General features: G+C 35.2%; 1 protein-coding gene across 2 annotated transcripts in view; it reads left to right on the top strand.

Moving 5' to 3' along the window:
* Positions 1–22254, top strand: part of LOC138709164 (calcium/calmodulin-dependent protein kinase type IV-like) — a 581667-nt gene that overhangs the window by 71675 nt on the left and 487738 nt on the right. For both annotated transcript variants that reach the window (XM_069839721.1, XM_069839720.1), the window contains exon 2: positions 2533–2688. In XM_069839721.1, coding sequence (XP_069695822.1) covers positions 2555–2688 — 134 coding nt within the window. In that variant the 5' untranslated portion in view covers positions 2533–2554. The remainder of the gene's footprint in view (positions 1–2532; positions 2689–22254) is intronic.

Genomic DNA, 22254 nt, shown 5'->3' with positions numbered 1-22254 from the left:
AGGTGAAGAAGGGAACAACTGAATGAAAAAACTAATACAAAATTCAGAGACATGTGCATCATAGTAGACGTTCTACATTAGCTAGATATTTAATGACAACGTGACCACTATGTAATTCCAACATTATTATAATATAAAATACTCGTATGTCCCTGCTTGTTAACATCTTGTGCCGTGGCTCCATATAAGCTCTATCTAAGGCAGGCCTGCACAAACGGCTCTCATTGAGCGCGGCCGCTCCTTTGGAGCGGGAGAGCCGTCTATCAGCTCGCCGGAAAGGTACGTCGGAATGATGTAGGCCTGCTAGGTAGACGATAGTCCACGCAGCTATCTGGTGTAGTGTGTATTATCAGTAGCTATTTCACTTTGCTTATCTACGGCTACATAGGAGGGGAGAAAAATAGTTTATCCATTTACGTAAACTTGGAAATATCACGATTTTGAGTTTGATAATTTTAATTAGGTTTTTATTTTTATCAAAATACAGTACTTTATTAACAATAAGTGTTTTTACTCACGAACTGAGCTATCCATTCGGATGTATTCATTATGGAGTGTATATTATACTGTCTACAGACATTAGCGTACAATATAGAGAATGAATGTAAATTGAAAAATAATCATAATATGGATATTTAAACACATTTATGAAAATGGTGGCCGTTCATTTCGATACAGACTTCAGTCCTTTTGTGCATATTATCGTACTGTAGAATATTGTACCTAATTCCAATTTCCAGTTTCTTCCTTCGTACCAATAACTTATGTTGAAATAATTCTTTACCTACTCTATAAAAGAGTACCTTACGTACTGTAAATTCAATCTTCACTTCTGCCCGATCTGAAAAGATAAAATTACTCAGACATGCTATCTACTGTCCGTTCAAGTGGTTATGTCGCAGGATCATAGATATGTGACAGTTAATTAATTAATGAGGCCCTTTTATTTAAGTTATTTTAAACAGTTATATAATATTACGTAGACGTCCAATTCCTAACAGAAAATGTTTTCAGAAAAGAGCTAAGACAACCCATCCACAGCCTTTACAGAGGGGCGAGCAGAAGCAGGTGGTGGAAACCGGGATGCGACGTAAGCAAACGGACGCACAGTATCTGTGCGAAAATATGATTCAATATTGAAAGCTCTTTCGCCACTGGAAAACGCGAGCATATTTCTGGAACGTACTATACTCACTAACTCAATACTATTACAGTAAGGTGACTTTGACTGCATATGCGGCCTTGGTTCTGTGTGGAGGACGGTTGAACTTCATTAGTGGAAGGGTTGGGAGTGAAGTACATTAAAAAACTCATGTACAATAAAAATTGAAGTAAAATAAAATGATGTTCCTGTATATCATTCGTGAGTTATATTACGAAATATCTGATTTGACATATCAACATTACGAATTAGTATGTTAATCCAGAAATGACTTTATTATACATATAAATAATTTTGTAGTAGTCTACTCGAACTGTGCGCAGATAATACTGTCTACATCAGCAGCTCAGAAATAACATTCTACTTCTAAAGTAGCAATCCTGTAATATCCGTTGAGGCGTGGGTTATGACTGAGTTTCTGATGGGTTGCAAACGCCAACAGCTGTTGTACCAATTCTAGCGACACAGAATTCGATCGCAATCCGATGCCTACATTGCCTTTCGTTTACATCAGTTATTCAGAAACATGAAGAGATAATAGGTACTAGTGTCGCTCTTATATCACATTTCATACAGCCCCACCAATACAGCTTTTGGTATGATATTTCTTTCTATTTAGATTGTCTGGCTTTGAATGCCAGCACTCACGACCAGAATTTATGAAAGTGAAATCTCTGACTGCGGTCTTTTTTGAGAAAATTATGCGGTCATCCTACTAGTGTTCGTATCCAATCTTGTCAGTCGATGTATGCTGCAAAGGGACTTGATATCTTAATCCGAGCTGAATTAAATTAAAAGCTTATTACAAAACTACATTTTACTGCTTATTGTTCCATTCAATGAGTTTCTAATGGAATAGGAAAGATCATTCGAATTTCAGACGTTTCATCTCGGAACTCCAGGGGGAAATTTCTACAAGATTACGAATGAGTTGAGCCATGTCTCTTAAATTGGTACTATCTCAGCCTCAACATTCGTCTGAGATATTTGGGAAACCACGAAAAACCCAAATACGGATAGCCGGTCCCTTGTAGCCCGATCGCAAACTCGTGGCACCAACATGCGCGAACTTCTTTCTGAGGCTTCGGGGTGGGGGGTTCTGTGTGTGCGGGCGACTGCTTACACATAGAGCGTACTGTTCAAACACCGCCCAGCGAGACTCTTGGGCGAGTCCATGTAAGTGGATACCAATTCGTCTTTCGCACAGGTGCCACGAATTTGCAATCAGGCTCTAACCCCGGACATCCCGAATACAAGGCGAGAATTACATTACTCTACCGTGCTCAGTTATTAATACTGATTAATGATGCATTTCTTCATCAGTAAATTTTTCGATACCTGATAAAATATTTCCTCGTTTATTGTTTCAGCATTGCGAAGAGACTCACGAAAATGGTAGAAGCTAGCAGCACGTCATTGGAGCTAGACCTCAACAATGAAAACAAGGATTCTTGGTATTGGATTGCTGAGAGTCAAAGGGAACGTGAGCTGGATGACGAATACATCTTGGGAGACGTTATCGGAAGGTAAGTTCAACTGCCAGCTCGTATGACAGACAATTATTTCCGTTGCGGCACTCTTTTTAAGAACTACTTATTCCTCTAAATAAACTTCAGTGGCTAATGTTCAGTGGCCTATTTCCTCCTGCTAAAATACTGTATTTGAACTGTACACGGCTAAAAGGATGAATAGAGTTGCCGGAACATTCAGCGTCATATGCCATTCTTGTATGAAGCTTAGAAGGCAGACCGGACCTAGCCGTAAACACAGAAACAAAGCGAATAAGTGTCATTCTAGGACATGGCCGGGCATGAGAGCGGCTCAGTCTAGTCAGCCGGAGCTGCTCTCGCTCCGCAAGGCACTTCAATTCCAAGCCAGAGCAGAACGCTCACGCAGTGGCCGACTCGCATTACAGCTACCTTCCCTGCATTAATGTAACAAGAGCCACGGTTGTTCTAGTCATTCAGTCTGTCAGTACATAATAGTTTATAAGGATATTACATCAATCCATTGTACATTACAGAATTTATAAAACTCTTATTAATTTAATGAAATAAACTTCGCTCTATACTCTTTTGACACTCATTAACACGACCAGCTGAGGATGTTACACTGTCTGATAGTTTTACAATGACTATTACACTCTTACTACGTCATACTACTTTTGACCAATAAAACGGTACGAAAGGACGTATTTCAACCAATCATGGCTGCTTATCGCACAATTTTATCGCGTCCCTAGCACTTGTTTAATTTTATCGCGTCCCTAGCATTTGTTTAATTTTATCGCGTCCCCAGCATTTGTTTCTTTGTTTGCCAACATTTGAAACTGCGCTGGTCTGGACGTCAAAAAAAAAATATATATAATTACAAATCACTCCAGTCGATGCACAGCAGTTTCAAATATGATTCGCATTGGCATTCAAGAACAAGGATTAATAAAAATCACTGATCATACCTATGCATCTTCTGAAATCCGATTTACAAATAAATGAAGAGCACCATTCGGAAATCCTGAATAAGTTGAATACACCATGTAGGCCTAAATCAACGAGTTCCACTTCTATTACGCACACGTCCAATATAACATCAATTGAACCACCAACCACATTCAAATTTGAAAATTGTACATTCAATAATTATTCCTTTTAAAATTATTCATTCGGAAATCCTGAATAAGTTGAATACACCATGTAGGCCTAAATCAACGAGTTCACTTCTATTACGCACACGTCCAATATAACATCAATTGAACCACCAACCACATTCAAATTTGAAAATTGTACATTCAATAATTATTCCTTTTAAAATTATTCATGTTTATTTTTTATGCCATCGTCGTTAATTAAAACTTTTCTAACACTTGTGTATATTAGTTAGGTTATGTCATAGCTTCTGCTATATGATATTATGGATAGTCACGTATCAGAGATTGTTTAATATTAAGATTTATTGAAAATCATCTGTCAAGTGACGTTGATTACTGGGATTCGGATAATTGAAGTGGAATGTTGCATTTTAATAAAAATGAAACTGAATCAACAATGTCTTCTTGACTAGTAACAGTCCACAGAGTTCAATGATGATTCCATAGTTGGCACAACTGATACCGGTAACAAGAAAACATAATCATAAAACACTACTGCCATCTAGCGTAATGTTGAGATGGTACAATACTAATAATAATAATAATAATAATAATAATAATAATAATAATAATAATAATAATAATACTTATTTGTCAGAAATCAGTGTACAAGGCCTGGATATGACATCGTTAGGTTCGATAGTTGATACATTTGAAGACAGTTGTATTTTCATAAGCCAATTAATATTTTATTGTATTGGAGTACTTTGTTACTTCTAATCTTTATATACTTTCTTCTAATCGTGTAATAGTCAATTAAGTCCCACTCGAGTTTTGATTTTCTCTAGATAAATCAAAACCTCTAGTGAGATTACTGTAGATAATATGAATATCATTAACCATTTTGTGGCGTGCATCTTTGGGCGACGAAGACTGGAACAATAAAGTATTTTAATCTTTCCTTTTGTCAATTGATTTTTGTTTGACATTTGTTGTGATAGTTAACTCTGAAATTGCTGGTGAATGAGCAAAGAGTCCTTAATAAAATTATCCTAGGAGTTCATTATTGAAAAAGGTCAGACTTTACTAGCCTCAAATTTCCATATTTAATTAAACTAGCAATATGCTAAAATTTACATATGACTAATAGGAAATACATATAAAATGAGAATAGCATTAATTCACTGATTCACATAAATTGTTCTCCAGTTTATTTCATGGCGTTTTTTTTTCTCCATAAAATTGATATTTACGTACTTGCTATATTTTAAGTATAGATGAATATGAAAGTTTCCCGGAAATATGGGATTTGTGCCATTCGTCATACATAAATTGAATATAACTAAATTTAGAGATTGATAAACTTCTGGTTGTACTCGTATTTTACTGAACCGTATTTTACTGGCGCAGACCGTAATGATGTCAGAAGAAAAATCAACGCGTTCCAATTATCGCAAAGAACTGAAGAAGATACTTACTTAAAAAAATATAAATTAATATAACTTTCTGGTCTTTAAATAATCCGTGGCGCGACAGCCCATGAAGGGCCAAGGTCGACCTGCCAGCTGCTGGCCTTACGTCCATATGCCTCAGCACAGGTGAACGATTCCTTACTCTTTAAGCCACTCTTTAACCTATCTTGTACGTTTAACACATCATTTTGAGGCTGATAGTGCTTTAACTGTAGCTAGAGATGCTTTTGATTCATATGAATATATTTTAAACGGTGTACAGTGAACATGAAACACATTAATACTTGACAAAAATACTGACTGTGCACAGTCCCTAAAATAATGATGCGTACTGGCCATATTATTGATTCCATATAATTGATCAGTATTTCTGACCGTGTAGGGTCTGCTTAAGTTACTTTTACATGTGTTGTAGTGTTATGAAACCTGTAGGCCTATGGGATTTGTGACAACAAATTCAAAGGATTTGATTAAGAAGTTATTTTTACTTGTTTTAAACTGTCATGCAAACTGTAGAACTGTAGGGTTTCGGCTACAAATTAAGAGGATCTGCTTAAGAATTTATTTTTACAAGTTTTAAACTGTTATTCAAGCTGTAGGCCTGTAGGGTTTCGGCTGCAAATTAAGAGGATTTGCTTAAGAATTTATTTTTAGCTTACATGTTTTAAACTGTTATGCAAGCTGTAGACCTGTAGGGTTTCGGCTGCAAATTAAGAGGATTTGCTTAAGAATTTATTTTTAGTCTACATGTTTTAAACTGTTATGCAAGCTGTAGGCCTGTAGGGTTTCGGCTGCAAATTAAGAAGATTTGCTTAAGAATTTATTTTTAGTCTACATGTTTTAAACTGTTATGCAAGCTGTAGGCCTGTAGGGTTTCGGCTGCAAATTAAGAAGATTTGCTTAAGAATTTATTTTTAGTCTACATGTTTTAAACTGTTATGCAAGCTGTAGACCTGTAGGGTTTCGGCTGCAAATTAAGAGGATTTTCTTAAGAATTTATGTTTACATATTTTAAACTGTTATGCAAGCTGTAAGCATGTAGGGTTTCGACAACAAATTAAGAGGATCTGTTTAAGAAGTTATTTTATATGTTTATACCTTTACTCAAGCTGTAGACCTGTAGGGTTTCTGGCTACAAATTCAGAGGATCTGGATTTAAATCCCTCTGATTGGGATTGACTTATGTAATCTGTATTTGTCCTGTGTTCTTTTAAGCGGCGGTCTTGCGTCATGTGACTGTGTGATCAGCGGATCTAGCTGCTTATAAATGTCTGATGTTGGTTCACAATTGTCACAACAGTAAGGACGTCACAAATTAAAGAAACCAATTCAGGAAGTAGATAATAATGATGATAACTATTATGTTTTCTGAATTTAATGAAAATGTAATAACGGCGCCACCTGTCAGAAATTATGGTATATAAAATATATTGAAAGACTTGAACTGAATATCAGTAAATAGTAGCAAGAGGTTTTACGTTGTTTTTCTTTTCGTTATCTCAGTGTCTGTCATAATGCCCTTTATCAAAATTATAATACCCATTTATCAGAAACTATCCTATGGATTAATACTCTACTGACGTCACAAATACATGCTACATAAATGCTTAGGTCAGGGTGATGGAAAACCTTTCATTCTGAAATTGACATAATGCATACACTAGACTGACTTTTATTCCAGCGGTAAAAGCCACTACAGAAATAAACCGAAGGAAAAGTTTGTTTTTAAACTCATCTAACTTTAATGCGTTAAAAATTCATAACAAAGTTGCTTCTTAAAAAAATCTACTAATATTTGCTCTATTTTTTCAGTGTGTTAGCTAAACGATACATAACTGTAGATAAATATACACATCCGCTTTATTACGACGGTGAACATATTCGACAATAAATTACTTTATTTTTATGAGTTTTTTTGTATGTATTCCCCAGTTACCGGTAACAGGGAAGTTCAGTGAACATGTTACATTTGCCTTAGGGAATTCTTCCTATAGAACTGTGCAATACAATGCTTTTTTCTAACATTAACATGTGAATTTTTTACTAGCTATGTTGTTAATGGCGATCTTGCTGCCTACAATTCTTTAATGATGTTGAAGATTTATATTTTTAGAACGTCGTAATTAAGAAGATTTATGTATTCATTTCTTCTGCCTGTTTACATAGTTTTCAACTAGGGAATAAAGTAATGTTAATTAAGTAGAATATAGCTGCTGCGTTATTTGCAACTACTGGGGAAAATTAAATTTGTAACTGTGCTAGTAGTGGTATTTTAACGACATTTTCTCCTGCAGATGTTATAGGGTAAATTAGGGTCTGTTGGACAGTCGGGCATGTTGGACACTTTGTACTTTAACGTGACGGAAGTAGCCACGTGGGGCTACTTCCGTCATTGACTTCTAGCAGAATGTGGTACCCACAAGTGGCGAGGTAACACGTTAAAATACAAAGTGTCCAGCATGCCTGACTGTCCAACAGACCCTAGTTTATCCTATAGTGACGAAATTCAACGTGGGTGGAAAATGACAAACATTTTACTGGAACTCTCTATCTGAGCAGGGTTCCTTCACGTGAAATCTACAACATGGGACCTAGAATTTATTTCTGTCCCGCAGGAAAACGTGCTAAGTATTTTATCGCGTTATAAAAATCCCTCGTCCTCGGTCAGTTTGAACTTGCGTACATCAGATACAACGGCTAACAACAACCCTGCTTGTAAGCCAGGAGACAAATTACAATATTACTGTAGCTTATTTATTTATATATTTATTTTTTAATTACTTATTTATTTTGTAGTATTTATTTATTTATGTAGGTATTCACTATTTCTCTAAAATAGAGCAAAACGCAATTACAATAGCCCACCGCTGTGGAGTAACGGTTGGCATGTCTGAACGTGAAGCGAGCGGGTCCGGGTTCAAATCCTGATTGGGAGAAGTTACCTGGTTGAGGGTTTTCAGGGGTTTTCTCGCAACTCGTTAAGAGCAAATGCTGGGTAACTTTCGGCGCTGAATCCTGGACTCATCTTGCTAGCATTATCATCTTTTCACTTAGACGCTAGATCACCATCGCAGTTGGTAAAGCGTCGTAAAGTAAATCAACAAAAACAATTATAATAGACAGTACAAAATTATAGTCTGTTGTGTCATAAAATATAATGAAAAAGGAGATAAATGTGGGTATAAATACAAATGTAAAATGTAAAAATGAAAATTAAAGAGTAGCAAATAGCAATATTATTTTAAATCAACTAACTTTAGTATTTTAATAAGAAAGTTTTATATTTAATATAATAAATGCTGAAATCTAGATCCCATATTTTATATAATTCATTCAATTTATAACAAATCCTTAACAGTGATGAATTTTTATGTGATGAGGTGATTGATTTTTTGTAGTGAATTATAGGCTTTTCTTAAATTTAGTGTTCGAGCGTTAAGCTGGATTTGTGGCTATATTTCGCTATCATCTAGTACGCCACTGTTTTACATATTGAAAATTTCCCAGCAGATAATTTGAGACTGGCAAGAGCTATTAAATTAAATTCAGTAAGTGAACTGTTATATGATTTTTTTATTTAAAGCCGAATAATAATATTTAAAAAATAGAGGTAAACCTAGTATCTTGAAATTCGTGTTTTATATATGTTTTTTCAATTTGATTACTATGTTATTTACAAGTAGAAGACAAGATTACTGAGGCATGTTGTCATTTACCGCGAACATAACAAAAAAAAAGTCGAAGTCGAATGTTTTGAAAATATTTTGAATATCTAATAATGAATCAAGAATTTTTAAAGCATTATTTGTTTTATTAAATATGTGATTTGGTTTTGAAAAAGTCAAATTATGATTAATAGTTACACTTAGATCTTTTACACAATATATTCTTTCTATGCCCCATCATTCATTGGTATAGCTTTTAAATAAGATGTACTCCTTGAAGTCATGCAACTTTTTGAATGTAAAAATTTAATCCATTGTTTAAAATCCATCGATACAAAAATTCTAAATTAGAAACATATTCTATTAATTAAAAAAAATAGATAATCAGTATAAAGTAAACATTTTTAATATTCAATTGCGTTAATGTAAATCAAGAATAATAATGGGCTAAGATTTGAAACTTGAGATTCTCCGGAATTGTCAATGGACATTATGTTAAATAAATTACAATAGCGTTATGGCGACAGACTCGTGTTCTTATGTCTGAAGATGGATAGTAGATGATATTTGTGGACTGACAGGAATTATACATTATTTGAATTTTTAAAATATTAGGTTTCTTCTTTCAGTTTCGTTTTTGTAAATTTTATAGGTGTCATGACTTAATTTTTCTCTTAATGTGGGAATCTTTTCTGCAGAGAGAGAGAGAGAGAGAGAGAGAGAAATAGTATGCAGTTTCATTACAATGGATTCCAAATGACTTATTAGTCGTTCGAAACAATTACGTTGTCGAGATTTCGAAGTTGATATTTTAGTTATGAAAATCTTAGATTTATTTTCATTTGTTTAGATTAGAGTTGGTGTAGAGTTCTTTGTCTAATAAAATAATATAATATATTAATATATTATATTAAATCATATTTAATATAGATTGATATTTTAAAGTCCAATTTTTATCAAATCTATGTGAAGAGAGTCCAAAAATTATACGCATTCCTTCTAGTATGTTAGGTTCGTAAATAAGACCAGGAACTGGACATAGACAAAGACTCATCGACTTTAAAAAGGCATAAGATGATAGTAGTAATATTAGTAGTAGTCGTAGTAGTAGTAATAGTAGCAATGAAAACAGCAATAATAATACCGAGCGTTCGCTTAGGCCCTACATAATATAGGTTCACCTGGCGTCACGCGACCGGTACGAAGATCATGCAACACGCGGCAAATGGTCTTCCGAATGCTCGGAAACATTTGACTATGACAATCAGAAGAATAACACGCAATCTAACGTCAACACAACCACTCCTAAATCTAAACACTTCACTAACACAATAAGACGCAATCTAATGTCAACACAACCACTTTCACAGGTACATTGAACTGGACTGGCGAGCGTGCAGGAGACGGTTTGTCGGGTGTCGCATGGCTTTCGTGCCAGCCGTGCACCGCCCGGTCGACCTACATTATGTAAGCTAACGCTCTGTATAACAAGAAAATTCTAGAGCCAGTTGGCTCTGTTGGTATGGCAACAGCCTACGCATTGTGAGTTGAATTTCACGTGAAAAATATAGGTTTCCTTTTGCCGTAACTTCTGCAGCGTCCTCTCAGTCCCCAATAAAATGAGTACCGGTCCTTTTTGATGTTGAAAGAAACCTATGCGATTTAATAATCGCATTTTCTTATGCTATAGTGAATTAGAATAAGGGGGATTTTTTCTTTCTGCTTCCTCTATACCTTAATTGAATGTGCATTTGCTTTGTACAGATACGGAATTAAAAAATTGGCAGAGTCTTGGTAGCAGTCCTCCTCTATGTAGGCAACAAGCTTCGCAAGATTGTCCACAAATAGTATACATTTAGGCGCCCTTGTTTACTGCACATGCGCAATGCGTTGTATCTGGAACTTACTAAAATTAAGTGGCCCAAATTTTGTTTCTGGATCTATACTATGAACAATTACCAAGTAATTTGGATATTACTTGAAGATAATAAAAGTAGGTAATTGGTATGTTGTAGATGATGCTTGGTTTTAAAAATTGAATGTTCTCCCCACTCGTTCATTGCACCATTTAATATTTCCCACAGGCCATTTCATTTCAAACAATTGTAACATAACGGAAATTGAAAACGTGGGAGTAGACGTTTAATTCACGACCTTCGAACAGACAATACTTCATTGTTTGGAATCTGTGCCATGACGGGAATTTCGCTTAACATTTTCAATCAGAGGAGTATCAATCATAAATTGTACTATTATGCTACTTTTTGGTATAGGAAGAAGTGCGACATATTGTGGTACCCGAGTCTGATTTAAAAACTGCGTCATGCAGGACTACAGTCAAGCACGATTCGACTACTTTAATTTTTCACCCCTAATCCTACACGATTCCACTATAAAAGTCTATCAATATAAAGATACAGAGCCAGGAAACAGATTTGCCTCAACTAAGTGATTGATGTTATACAAAGTAGGTCGGACGCGACTGCCGAGGAAATAGTGTGTACATTTCCCCTGGAAATAGTGTGGAAGTGTTTTGTGTTGCATAGTATGGACAGATAACACAGACTAAAAATACGTCGAGGTTAGAGAATTAGTATACAGCTTACTTTCATTTCAATGCATTTCAGTTTAGTTCGTGGCAGATCAATAGGCGTACACACTTTAGAACTGCAAATCTTCATTTATATGCGTATATTAAGAAGAGATCGTATGAAAGGTGACCTGCTATATTTCTAGGGAAATATGCTGGCGTTCAACAACCGTCTAAGTCTACACTCCAGACTGTAGTAAAAAAATGGCAGAAACCCGCTCATTTATTTCCACAAAATGTTACTCGAAACCAGGAGAAGCCTAACATCTTTTGCAGAATCTATACTTGTACCTTCAACTGTTAACATCTCGAAGTAACTCTTGACTGTAAACTAGCTGGAAATTGCGCATAAACAATACTCAGTGTAATGCCGTATACGACTGTCGTGATTTCTCACCATAAAACCAAAATATACATAGAGGGTGTAAACGATATAATCTGCCAAAATTATATAGACAGTAAGCCTACATATTAGATTAGATTAGGTTTATTTATTTAACCTGGTAGAGATAAGGCCGTCAGGCCTTCTCTGCCCCTCTACCAGGGGATTACAACTATAACATGAACAATAAGATTACAATTAATATTAAATTTACAATTACAATTACAATAAAAATTAAAGTGCGACAAGAATACCTGATTAATGAAAGCTAGACATTTTATCATAGAAGTTAAGAACAAAGAATATTTTTGTGTTTACTAAATTACAAATTAAACCTAGAATAACAAAATTCTATAGTGATGAAATTACCGGATATTGAGATATTTTGTGGTAGATTAAAAGAACTATTTACAAGAAACCATGTCTGAACGAGTCTCAATTACTGACCAAGTGCCTAGTAAGTTTGCGTTTGAATTGAATTTTATTTCGACAGTCCCTGATGCTAGCAGGTAACGAATTCCAGAGTCTTGGCAGGGCTATTGTGAAAGAGGATGAGTATGAGAAGGTGCGATGGGATCGATCTACTGAACAAAATACAAGTATCTAGTGAAATTTAATTATTCCTTATAATTTTATTTTTAACAAGCCGTACCCGTGCGCTCCGCTGCACCCCTTTAGAAATAAATGTAAAGTAATTACATAATTAAAATAGGACATTTTATCCAGGGAAGATTCGTGTTTGATAGAAGGATAAATCGTTTAATATGTTACTTAATTTAAATTGTATTTAAATAATTAAAATGCGATCATTTTGGTCCAGAGACACTCATTTGGTGCAATGACAATTCCTTTAACATGTTTCTTAATTTTTATCACATGCATCCATACTTTAATGAAGACTGACATATAATTTAGATTTAATGTGTATACTTTATTTTACTTGCTATATGTTTTCATTGAATTATGATAATAACTTAATTTTAACCCTTGTTTTCTACGTATTCAGTAAATGGCGCTTGGGCCACTATGGTTCTGAACCCTTCAAATAACTTAAATAACTTAAATTATATTATATTATATTATATTATATTATATTATATTATATTATATTATATTATATTATATTATATTATATTATATTGTATTATATTATATTATATTATATTACATTATATTATATCATATAAAAATGTGTTGATAACGGATGTACACCGATAAGTAAGTTTTTAATTTGTCATGGGGGCTCTTGAATCTCAGGAGGAACAAATTTTATTTTACAACAGCGCAACATAATCTGCTTGGCTCATTACCCAATTTTTTTGCATTGCATTTAATGCATATGTATTTTATGTATTTTAACACGACTCAATTGAGCATAGTTAAAATTTGGATTATAAAATAATGGAATGCTAAGCTAACATATTATTACTGCATACTAAATCAATAGGTACACTCTTGTGGTTCGTTAATTCTCTGAGATAAACATTATTTTAAGAAATACAGGAAACGAATACACAGAATAGCCTATCAAGTTGTTTGTGCATAAGAAGCTATTTTAATCTTACCTGTCCTCAATTCACTCCGAAGTTACTGTAATAACTTTATAGCATTATGTCCATATAGAGAAACTACACTTTCCAATGGTAAAATAATAATTAATTACACAAATCGGTTAATTTAGCTTCCGATATCACTTCATACAAACACAGAAACATTCTCTGTAGGCTATGATTCATGGCTTTCGATTGTTGTTGACCAAGGCCCCTTATAGACGAATTCATTTGTTTATTTCATTACACCGCCTTAGATGGCAGTTATTTTAATTTTGAAACTCATTTATCTCTTAAATATCAGTCCTATCAAAATGTTTCAAAGGATAAAACTTATCGGAAATGATTTTTAAAGAAATTTTTGTTATATAACATTTTTCACAAAAATCAATAATAAGCGAGATATTTCGATTTATTTAATTCAGACCCCTTATAACCCTCCTTTTAAATAATGTATTTTGAATGCCATATAGCCTAAAAACTAAGTTACAACGATCTTAATTTATATTACAATTTTCATCGAAATCGGTTCAGCCGTTATCGCGTGAAAAGGTAACAAACATACATACAGACAGACAGACAGACAGACAGACAGACAGACAGACATACAAACAAAAATTTCAAATAAGCGATTTTCGGTTTCAGGGTGGTTAATTATATATGTTAGGACCAATTATTTTTGGAAAATCGAAAATTACCATAAAAATTTCGGCTACAGATTTATTATTAATATAGATTTCTAAAATACCACTATTTTAAAACTGATAGTTCTCAATTATTTGTTTACATTCCTTATTTGCTTACAAATGGCTTTTAAGGAACCCGCAGGTTCGTTGCCGCCCTCACATAAGCCCGCCATTGGTCCCTATCCTGTGCAAGATTAATCCACTTTATCATCATATCCCACCTCCCTCAAATCAATTTTAATATTGTCCTCCCATCTACGTCTCGGCCTCCCCAAAGGTCTTTTTCCCTCCGGTCTCCAAATTAACACTCTATATCCAATTCTGAATTCGCCCATATGTGCTACATGCCCTGCCCATCTCAAACGTCTGGATTTAATGTTTCTAATTATGTCAGGCGAAGAATAACATGTCTGCAGTTCTGCGTTGTGTAACTTTCTCCATTTTTCTGTAACTTCATCCCTCTTAGCCCCAAAATATTTTCCTAAGAACCTTATTCTCAAACACCCTTAATCTCTGTTCCTCTGTCAAAGTGAGAGTCCAAACTTCACAACCATACAGAACAACCGGTAATATAACTGTTTTATAAATTGTAACTCCTTTGCTGTGGTCGTGCCAGATAATCAGTCCCATTCCGAGGCTTATTGTATGGATTCGTAACAAGCTGTTTTTTACGGTGATGGGTTGTTAGCCCTTCGCCCAACCCCCAAGCTGGAGGACCACCCCTTATCGGCTGTCCACGACTGCTTATTCAATACATTCGCAGCTACCCTCCATATCTGGAGGCCATCTCCTCTATCCGCAACCTGAGGACGCGCCATGCCGTTGTGATAGGGACCCACAATACATTCCTACTGAACGTAAATGTTATTGCCAATGATCTTGCACCCAACGCATACCAATACACAACAGAGTAACAAATGACTGCTTCAGCATACATACCGGACTGTCTATTCTTTTTTCCAAAAAAGTTAGACTCACAAAACACATTTTTGTTTGGGAAAACCATGAAAGTTAGAGAAAAACACCAGTATATTTTTGGCGTTTATATCGTTCACAATCTGTATACTAACTAGTGACGCGATAACCCATGAAGGGCCAAGGTTGACCAATCGACTGCTGGACTCACGTCCACAAGTCTTAGCAGAGGTGAAGAATTAACCAAGAAGACCTAGGGCAATGTGTGGTCAGCACGATGACCCTCTCCTCCACAGTCGTTATAGCTGGTTTTTGAAACCGGATTTCGCTACCTATAGTAGCGACCCAAATTCATCACGATGCTAAGTAAACACCGGTCCAATACACTGGCCGAAATTTCATGAGAAAATTCCTTCCCCAGGAAGATTCGAAGCAGTACTCATTCCGTAACGCAAGTCCTAGCCATGATGTCTTAGACCACAATGCTAGGATGCGGGACGAAACATACATAATATAGGCCTATAGTGCAAGATTGTAAGAATTTCTCAACCAATGAACGCTGCTTTATGCCTCTTCGGCTTGGAAATTTCTACTGAAAACGACAATGAACAATCTGGAAGTTTTTCAGAACAAAATTCTACTATTACTCGCCATCCTCACAACACATCTATCCACCCAGAGCTGAAGGTTATAATACTTACACAGAGAGGCGATCTGGGCTGGCTGATCTGCCACTAGATCAATTTCGCCTACTGTTATTACCAGTGTATAAGACATGGAGAAAATAAACACAACAACTGGAGACTACTAATAAGAGAAAATTCAATAAAGCGTAAACAACAAATAATATGGAAAGTGCTCAGATTTAAAATTCTTCCTAAAGATACAAATAATGTATATAACTATCAGTTTTAGACTTTGGGATTGTTAAGTTACAGGACACGGTGGAAGAAACAGAAGTCTACGACTAATTCTGATCATATTCACCGTGAAAGCCTAAACACGTTTATAATCTATAACTAAGCTACCTAAAAAAATTAGTAAAAGAAATATTCATGAACGACAAAGGAGAATGAAACATATTATTCAAAAGTCTAATTCGGATCACATTCACAGTGAAAGCCTAAACACGTTTATAATGTATAACTAATCTGCCTACAAAAATCAGTAAAAGAAATATTCATTAACTACAAAGGAGAATGAAACATATTATTCAAAAGTCTAATTCGGATCACATTCACAGTGAAAGCCTAAACACGTTTATAATGTATAACTAATCTGCCTACAAAAATTAGTAAAAGAAATATTCATTAACTACAAAGGAGAATGAAACATATTATTCAAAAGTCTAATTTTGATCACATTCACAGTGAAAGCCTAAACACGTCTATAATCTATAACTAATCTGCCTACAAAAATTAATAAAAGAAATATTCATGTACTACAAATAGGAATGAAATATATTATTCCAAAGTCTAATTCTGATCATATTCACAGTGAAAGCCTAAACACGTTTATAATCCGTAACTGATTTGCCTACAAAAATTAGTAAAATAAATATTCATGAACTACAAAGGAGAATGAAACATATTATTCAAAAGTCTAATTCGTATCACATTCACAATGAAAGCTTAAACACGTTTATAATCCATATAATCCATAACTAATCTGCCTACAGAAATTAGTAAAATAAATATTCATGAACTACAAAGGAGAATGAAACATATTATTCAAAAGTCTATTCTGATCACATTCATAGTGAAAGCCTAAACACGTTTATAATCCATAACTAATTTGCCTACCAACATTAGTAAAATAAATATTCATGAACAACAATGGAGAATGAGACATGTTACTGATGGTAAAATTATCCTATATATAAATCGACATGTGCATAGCTTTAGTACGGTGCATATCTTTACGTAAAACTACGTGTGAATGCACTGTCGACAGGTTCATAACTTTACTATGGTGCATATCTTTATGTATAACTACGTATGGGTGCAATCACTTGTCGACAGGTGCACAGTTTTGCTATGTTACATATCTTTATGTAGAACTACGTGTGAATGTGCTGTCGACAGGTTCATAACTTTACTATGGTGCATATCTTTATGTAGGCCTATAACTACGTATGGGTGCAATCACCTGTCGACAGGTGCACAGTTTTGCTATGCTACATATCTTTACGTAGGATTACATGTGAGTATGCGAAAAATGAAACAAATAGAAGAAGAATACAAGGATAACGGAAAGGTAAGGAGAACAAAAGGAATACAAGGAAAATAAGAATAATGCTATGAGAACAAGGGAAATAATGAGAAGAAAGCGAAGGGGGGGAGGACAAGGAAAAACAAGGAAACACAAGGAGAATAAGGTGAATATATGAAAATAAAGGGAACATAAAGAAAACTAGTGAAGAGAAGGAGAACAAGGGGAAGACAGGGAGAACAAGGGGAACAAAAATAAAACAAGGGAAAGACAAAGCGAACAAGAAGACGTGAAGAATATCGAAATGCAGTGAGAAAAAGGAAAAACAAGGAGAACAATGTAAATACAACGAGAACAAAGGGAAAACACAGAGAACAAGGGAAGATGAGGAGTAGGCCTACTAGGGAGAGGGTTGCATTTTTATGTGATTGTGAATTTTCAAGTTACCTCCCCCCCGTACTTAGTGAGAAGAAAGACCTTCCACTTCAACAATAAGTTATTAATATACAGTAATCATTGCACTGTATTATTTTGCCACGAGAATACACAATATTCCTACCGTGAATATTCCACAGGCAAGAAATCAAAGGCATTCCTGCTCCTGGATTGCTGGATCTTAAAATGTCGGAACTTTCGGATTTGACGTGATGAGCTAAGATGTCTACGAACTACAGTCATCTTTGACGACACCCCCAGCTCAGGAAGTATTATCCTGCAGATCCGAGATGAAAGAATTCGTGATGCGCCTGATAATAGTTTCTTTGGATGGTTCCCGCATGTTCTTCTCGCAGCTTACTCTATCAGCATTCCGACTCCGTCGTAATTACGTATAATCCGCGAGCGTGACAGGCGGCACGTGATCTCGCAACTCATTCATCTCTGCGCCTCGCGGAATAGGCTAACCTACCATCGACGTTGTCCACAGAGACCCGAGTTGGAACTCTGGGGAAAAATGAAATTTGTAGAGAAAAACAATTTTTAAATATTGCCTGGATTTTATTTTATTGTGAAGCAGAGTTAAAGTTATGTATCAAGGCACGCGCACAGGAGACAAGGATGTAGATCCCATGGCTTCTAAACTTTTTTTTTTCACTTTGACACTAGAAGAAGGTGATGTGATCAGCAACACGTTCCGGTTGTCTTTAATTTTTGGAAAAAATCTGAACTCAATAATAGGCCTACAGGATGAGTGGATTTTGATGCAGTTCTGAATGTTGAGAGAAAAAAATATTCCCGGCTCCATTAAGATTGAATCCGGAATCCTCCAGTTCATGTTCTGTAGCTTCACCAACAACGCTAACTTACAGTCTTTATTTCCAGTGTAAGGAACTTAGTTTTATTCTCATAAAACGAAAATAAACTGCTCAAAATGTACATTTTCTGGCTTGATAACTGAAAACACAGCAACACAGTGCCTTCAGGCACATAGTAGAGTATGTAACTTATTTACTTCCATGAAAAAAATTTATTACACCGCATAGATGACGTATAAAATATAAGTTTTTCTACGCAACTTAAATTAGCAATACGTAAAACATGTATCATGTAATTTATACGGCCAACCCTGCTGGGAAGCTTCCGTCTCTCGCTACACTTCCACTTATAGCTACCTAGCTCATTTATCCTCACTATATTAAGGTTCTTACTGTAAGCTATGGCGCACACATGCATGTGGTAGGCTTTTCTTTCCCTAATCTTGTCTTCAAGATCTTGTGGACAGTTGCTCTGGGAATCTAGTCTCTCGGATTCTCTGCGAAGTGATATGCTTGGTTCCTCTGTAAACAGTTTACGTGTAAATATAACACTTTAGTCCAGTGTACTCAGACGCCCGATTCTTTTCGCATCAAGAACAGATCTCTTTGCGTAAGACTTACGAAACAACTTACGTATAGCTTTGTCGGTAGGTCCTTATTTGTTGAAACTTCGCTGAAATCTCGCTCAGATAAAACTACAAGTTTGTCCTTGGATACGAAGTGTCACGACCGGGATACGTTCTTCTTTATTCATTCTTGAACATAATCTTAAAGCACATAACTAGAGACGAGAATTTCATGCACTACAAAATCCCAAAATATGCGTGCATTCATGAAGCAATTTTTAGCATAATCATGCATATAATATACACTATATTCAGTTTAAATCCATGTTTTAATGGTTTTAAGTGGACACTATGAAGCATGCGCGATGAAGCGAAAAATACATTAAAACATGCACTTTAATTTTTGTTCCAAATTTCTAATTTCACTTGACTTTTCTTTTTTGCACAGTTAACAACTAAGGTTCCTGTTCTTGTCAGTCAATATGTTTTTGTAGGTAGAGAATGACCTCTCTACATCGCAAGAAGTTATGGGTGCAAACTTGAATGAACCTTTTTCTGTTACTTAGTTTTTTTTTTCTTTTTCTTTTTCAGTCCTGATTCCTGAAGCTAAAATAAGGGTCATAAAAATCGAGAAACTGAGGTGTCCACTTAAAACCATTAAAGAAATGGATTTAAACTGAATATAGTCTATATTATATACATGATTATGCTAAAATTTGCTTAAATGGGCATTATGCATGTTTTTATCCCCAAAAAGGCCAAAACATGCAAACTTGCACGGAAAAAGTACACATATTTGGAACCGGAAAGTAATGAAATGGATAAGTACTAAGTTTGAGCTATGTCCTATGTTCCTATAAAAACATGCATTTGCATGGAATTCTCTTCTCTACACATTACATCAAGAAGCGCCAAAAATAGATAGTGACTTTATAGACAATCTGTATTCAAATTTCATTAAACTGAACAAATGCGACATGACATTAACAGTCATTCAAGTCATGCAGTATTATAATGGATGTTGGAAGTGTACCCGTAGATGCCTTGATGAAAATATTTCTTAACTACATCGGGCACTTCTGGTCTTTATTTATATCTAAAATAAAATAATTAATTTGTTCTCTAAAAAGAACTATTTACATTTTCTCATTACTTTTGCGTTGATTTACAAACTTTGCCTAGGATACTCTCTGTATACTGATGTTCTGGTCAATCAAAATCTCCTGAGACAAAGGATATAGTACACTTTAAAGAACAAACCCAGTGTAAGTTTTTGTCTCACAAGACACAAAACTGTCCGGTGCATACAAAAGTCTAAAACTGTCTTCTAGCGGCACATTTAATATTCTCCAGCACATGGATAAAACGTGAAAGTCTACTACAGGTACATTCTTACAATTTTATTCCACTTGTGACAAAGCAGGCACTTTTAGGACACTTGCCTCGGAGTGAACTTACCGTTAGGAGCAAGGAAGGACGTGTGTGAACAATCCGTTCATTAATTAGGCTACGAATTTGCATTTACGGAGTTAAGCAATATAAAATACAGAAATAAATGTATTTAATCGGTCATAATTTAATGACGAGACTATCGTTCTAACGAAATATTTGCAGTATCGTCATTTGTACAAATTACACTCAACAACAAATTTTTACTTTTTGTCTTGCTCCGAAATAAAAATAGGTGAATATTACTAATAGGCCTATGTGTGTCCTAAATCTTGATTTAAAATCCAAATTGCCCCATCACGTACCATTTTCCGGGGAAAATGAACTGAATTTTATAATGAAAAAAAAAGGGATTCAAATGCCTCATAATACTTGTAAAATGTGTACTGGATACAAAAGTGATGTTACATAGTTTAAAATACAACAATAATAAAAATATTTCATGTGTATAATGAGAAAAATCCAGGAATTTAAACTTACATTTAAAAGAATTTTCTGGATGACTTCTGTTTATAACTAGACCAGGGACTGTCTTTTATAAGGAACCAACAATAGTCTGCAAGCATGCTGGATGATGATCTTCCTTTATATCGCCTTTCCATTTCAGATATTTCTTGATTAAATCTTTCTTCATGCTCGTCGCTTACCGCTTCAAGGTTAGGAGGAAAGAAATCAAAATGAGAATGTAAAAAGTGTATTTTGAGAGACATATTACCCCCATTTTCTCACATGCACTTGACATGGTTTCCACAGCAAGTTCAATGTAGTTGTCTGCCCTAGAATTTCCAAGGAAATTTGAGCAAACATCTTTGAAAGCGCGCCATTCCATTTTTTCTGTAAAGGAAAGTTTTTCCTCAAACAAAGAGTAAGTCATAACTTTGTGAATTTGTGGACCGATGAAAATGTCCTCTTTTAATTTTCCTTCACTCAAACTGGTAAACATTTCTTTTAACTACTGAAAACCATACCCTTGTTTGTTCTTTGCACAGACCTCACGTTGAACTATTATGAAATTTACTGAATAGAAGGGACCAATATCTGTTAATTTATTAGAAGTACAAAAGAACATGCCAACAACCATAAGAAACCGGAAATAAGTCATAAACTCATACAACCCCCAACTCGCACCAGATGTTTCCTGGGGGAGCGCTTATCGAAAAGAGAAATCATAGTATATCTTAAAACCCTTACGTGATACGAAGAAAAAAGATGCATTTTCGGATTCAGCGCACACCAAACCATAAGGGATACATTGTTTTAAGTCGGAGCAAAATTCTTGTTGTTCAGTGTTATTTAACATTATGCCTTATGATTACGAATTTCTTCGTTGAACTGAAAAATGAATTAAAGTGGTGTTCGAATAATTTAGAGGAAAAATTGTTCCGGGGCCAGGTATCGAACCCGGGACCTTTGGTTAAACGTACCAACGCTCCACCAACTGAGCTACCCGGGAAATCTAGCAGACACCGATCCAATTTTTCCCTCTATATCCACAGACCTCAAAGTGGGCTGACTTCCGTCAAGCACCCAACATTGAGTGCACACTGACTCTGTGAGACTTAAATTGTGGTTTTCTGTTAACGAACAGTAACGTGCATTATGCAAATCAAGCTTTCATATATAACTCCCTGTAAAGTTGATTTGAATAATTTTGAGGAAAAATTGTTCCGGGGCCAGGTATCGAACCCGGGACCTTTGGTTAAACGTTTAACTGAAGGTCCCGGGTTCGATACCTGGCCCCGGAACAATTTTTCCTCAAAATTATT

This window comes from Periplaneta americana, chromosome 11 (genome assembly GCF_040183065.1).
Source record: "Periplaneta americana isolate PAMFEO1 chromosome 11, P.americana_PAMFEO1_priV1, whole genome shotgun sequence".
Lineage (NCBI taxonomy): Eukaryota > Metazoa > Arthropoda > Insecta > Blattodea > Blattidae > Periplaneta > Periplaneta americana.
The sequence above is the reverse complement of the archived record's forward strand: the minus strand, read 5'-3'. Positions and strand labels throughout refer to the sequence as shown.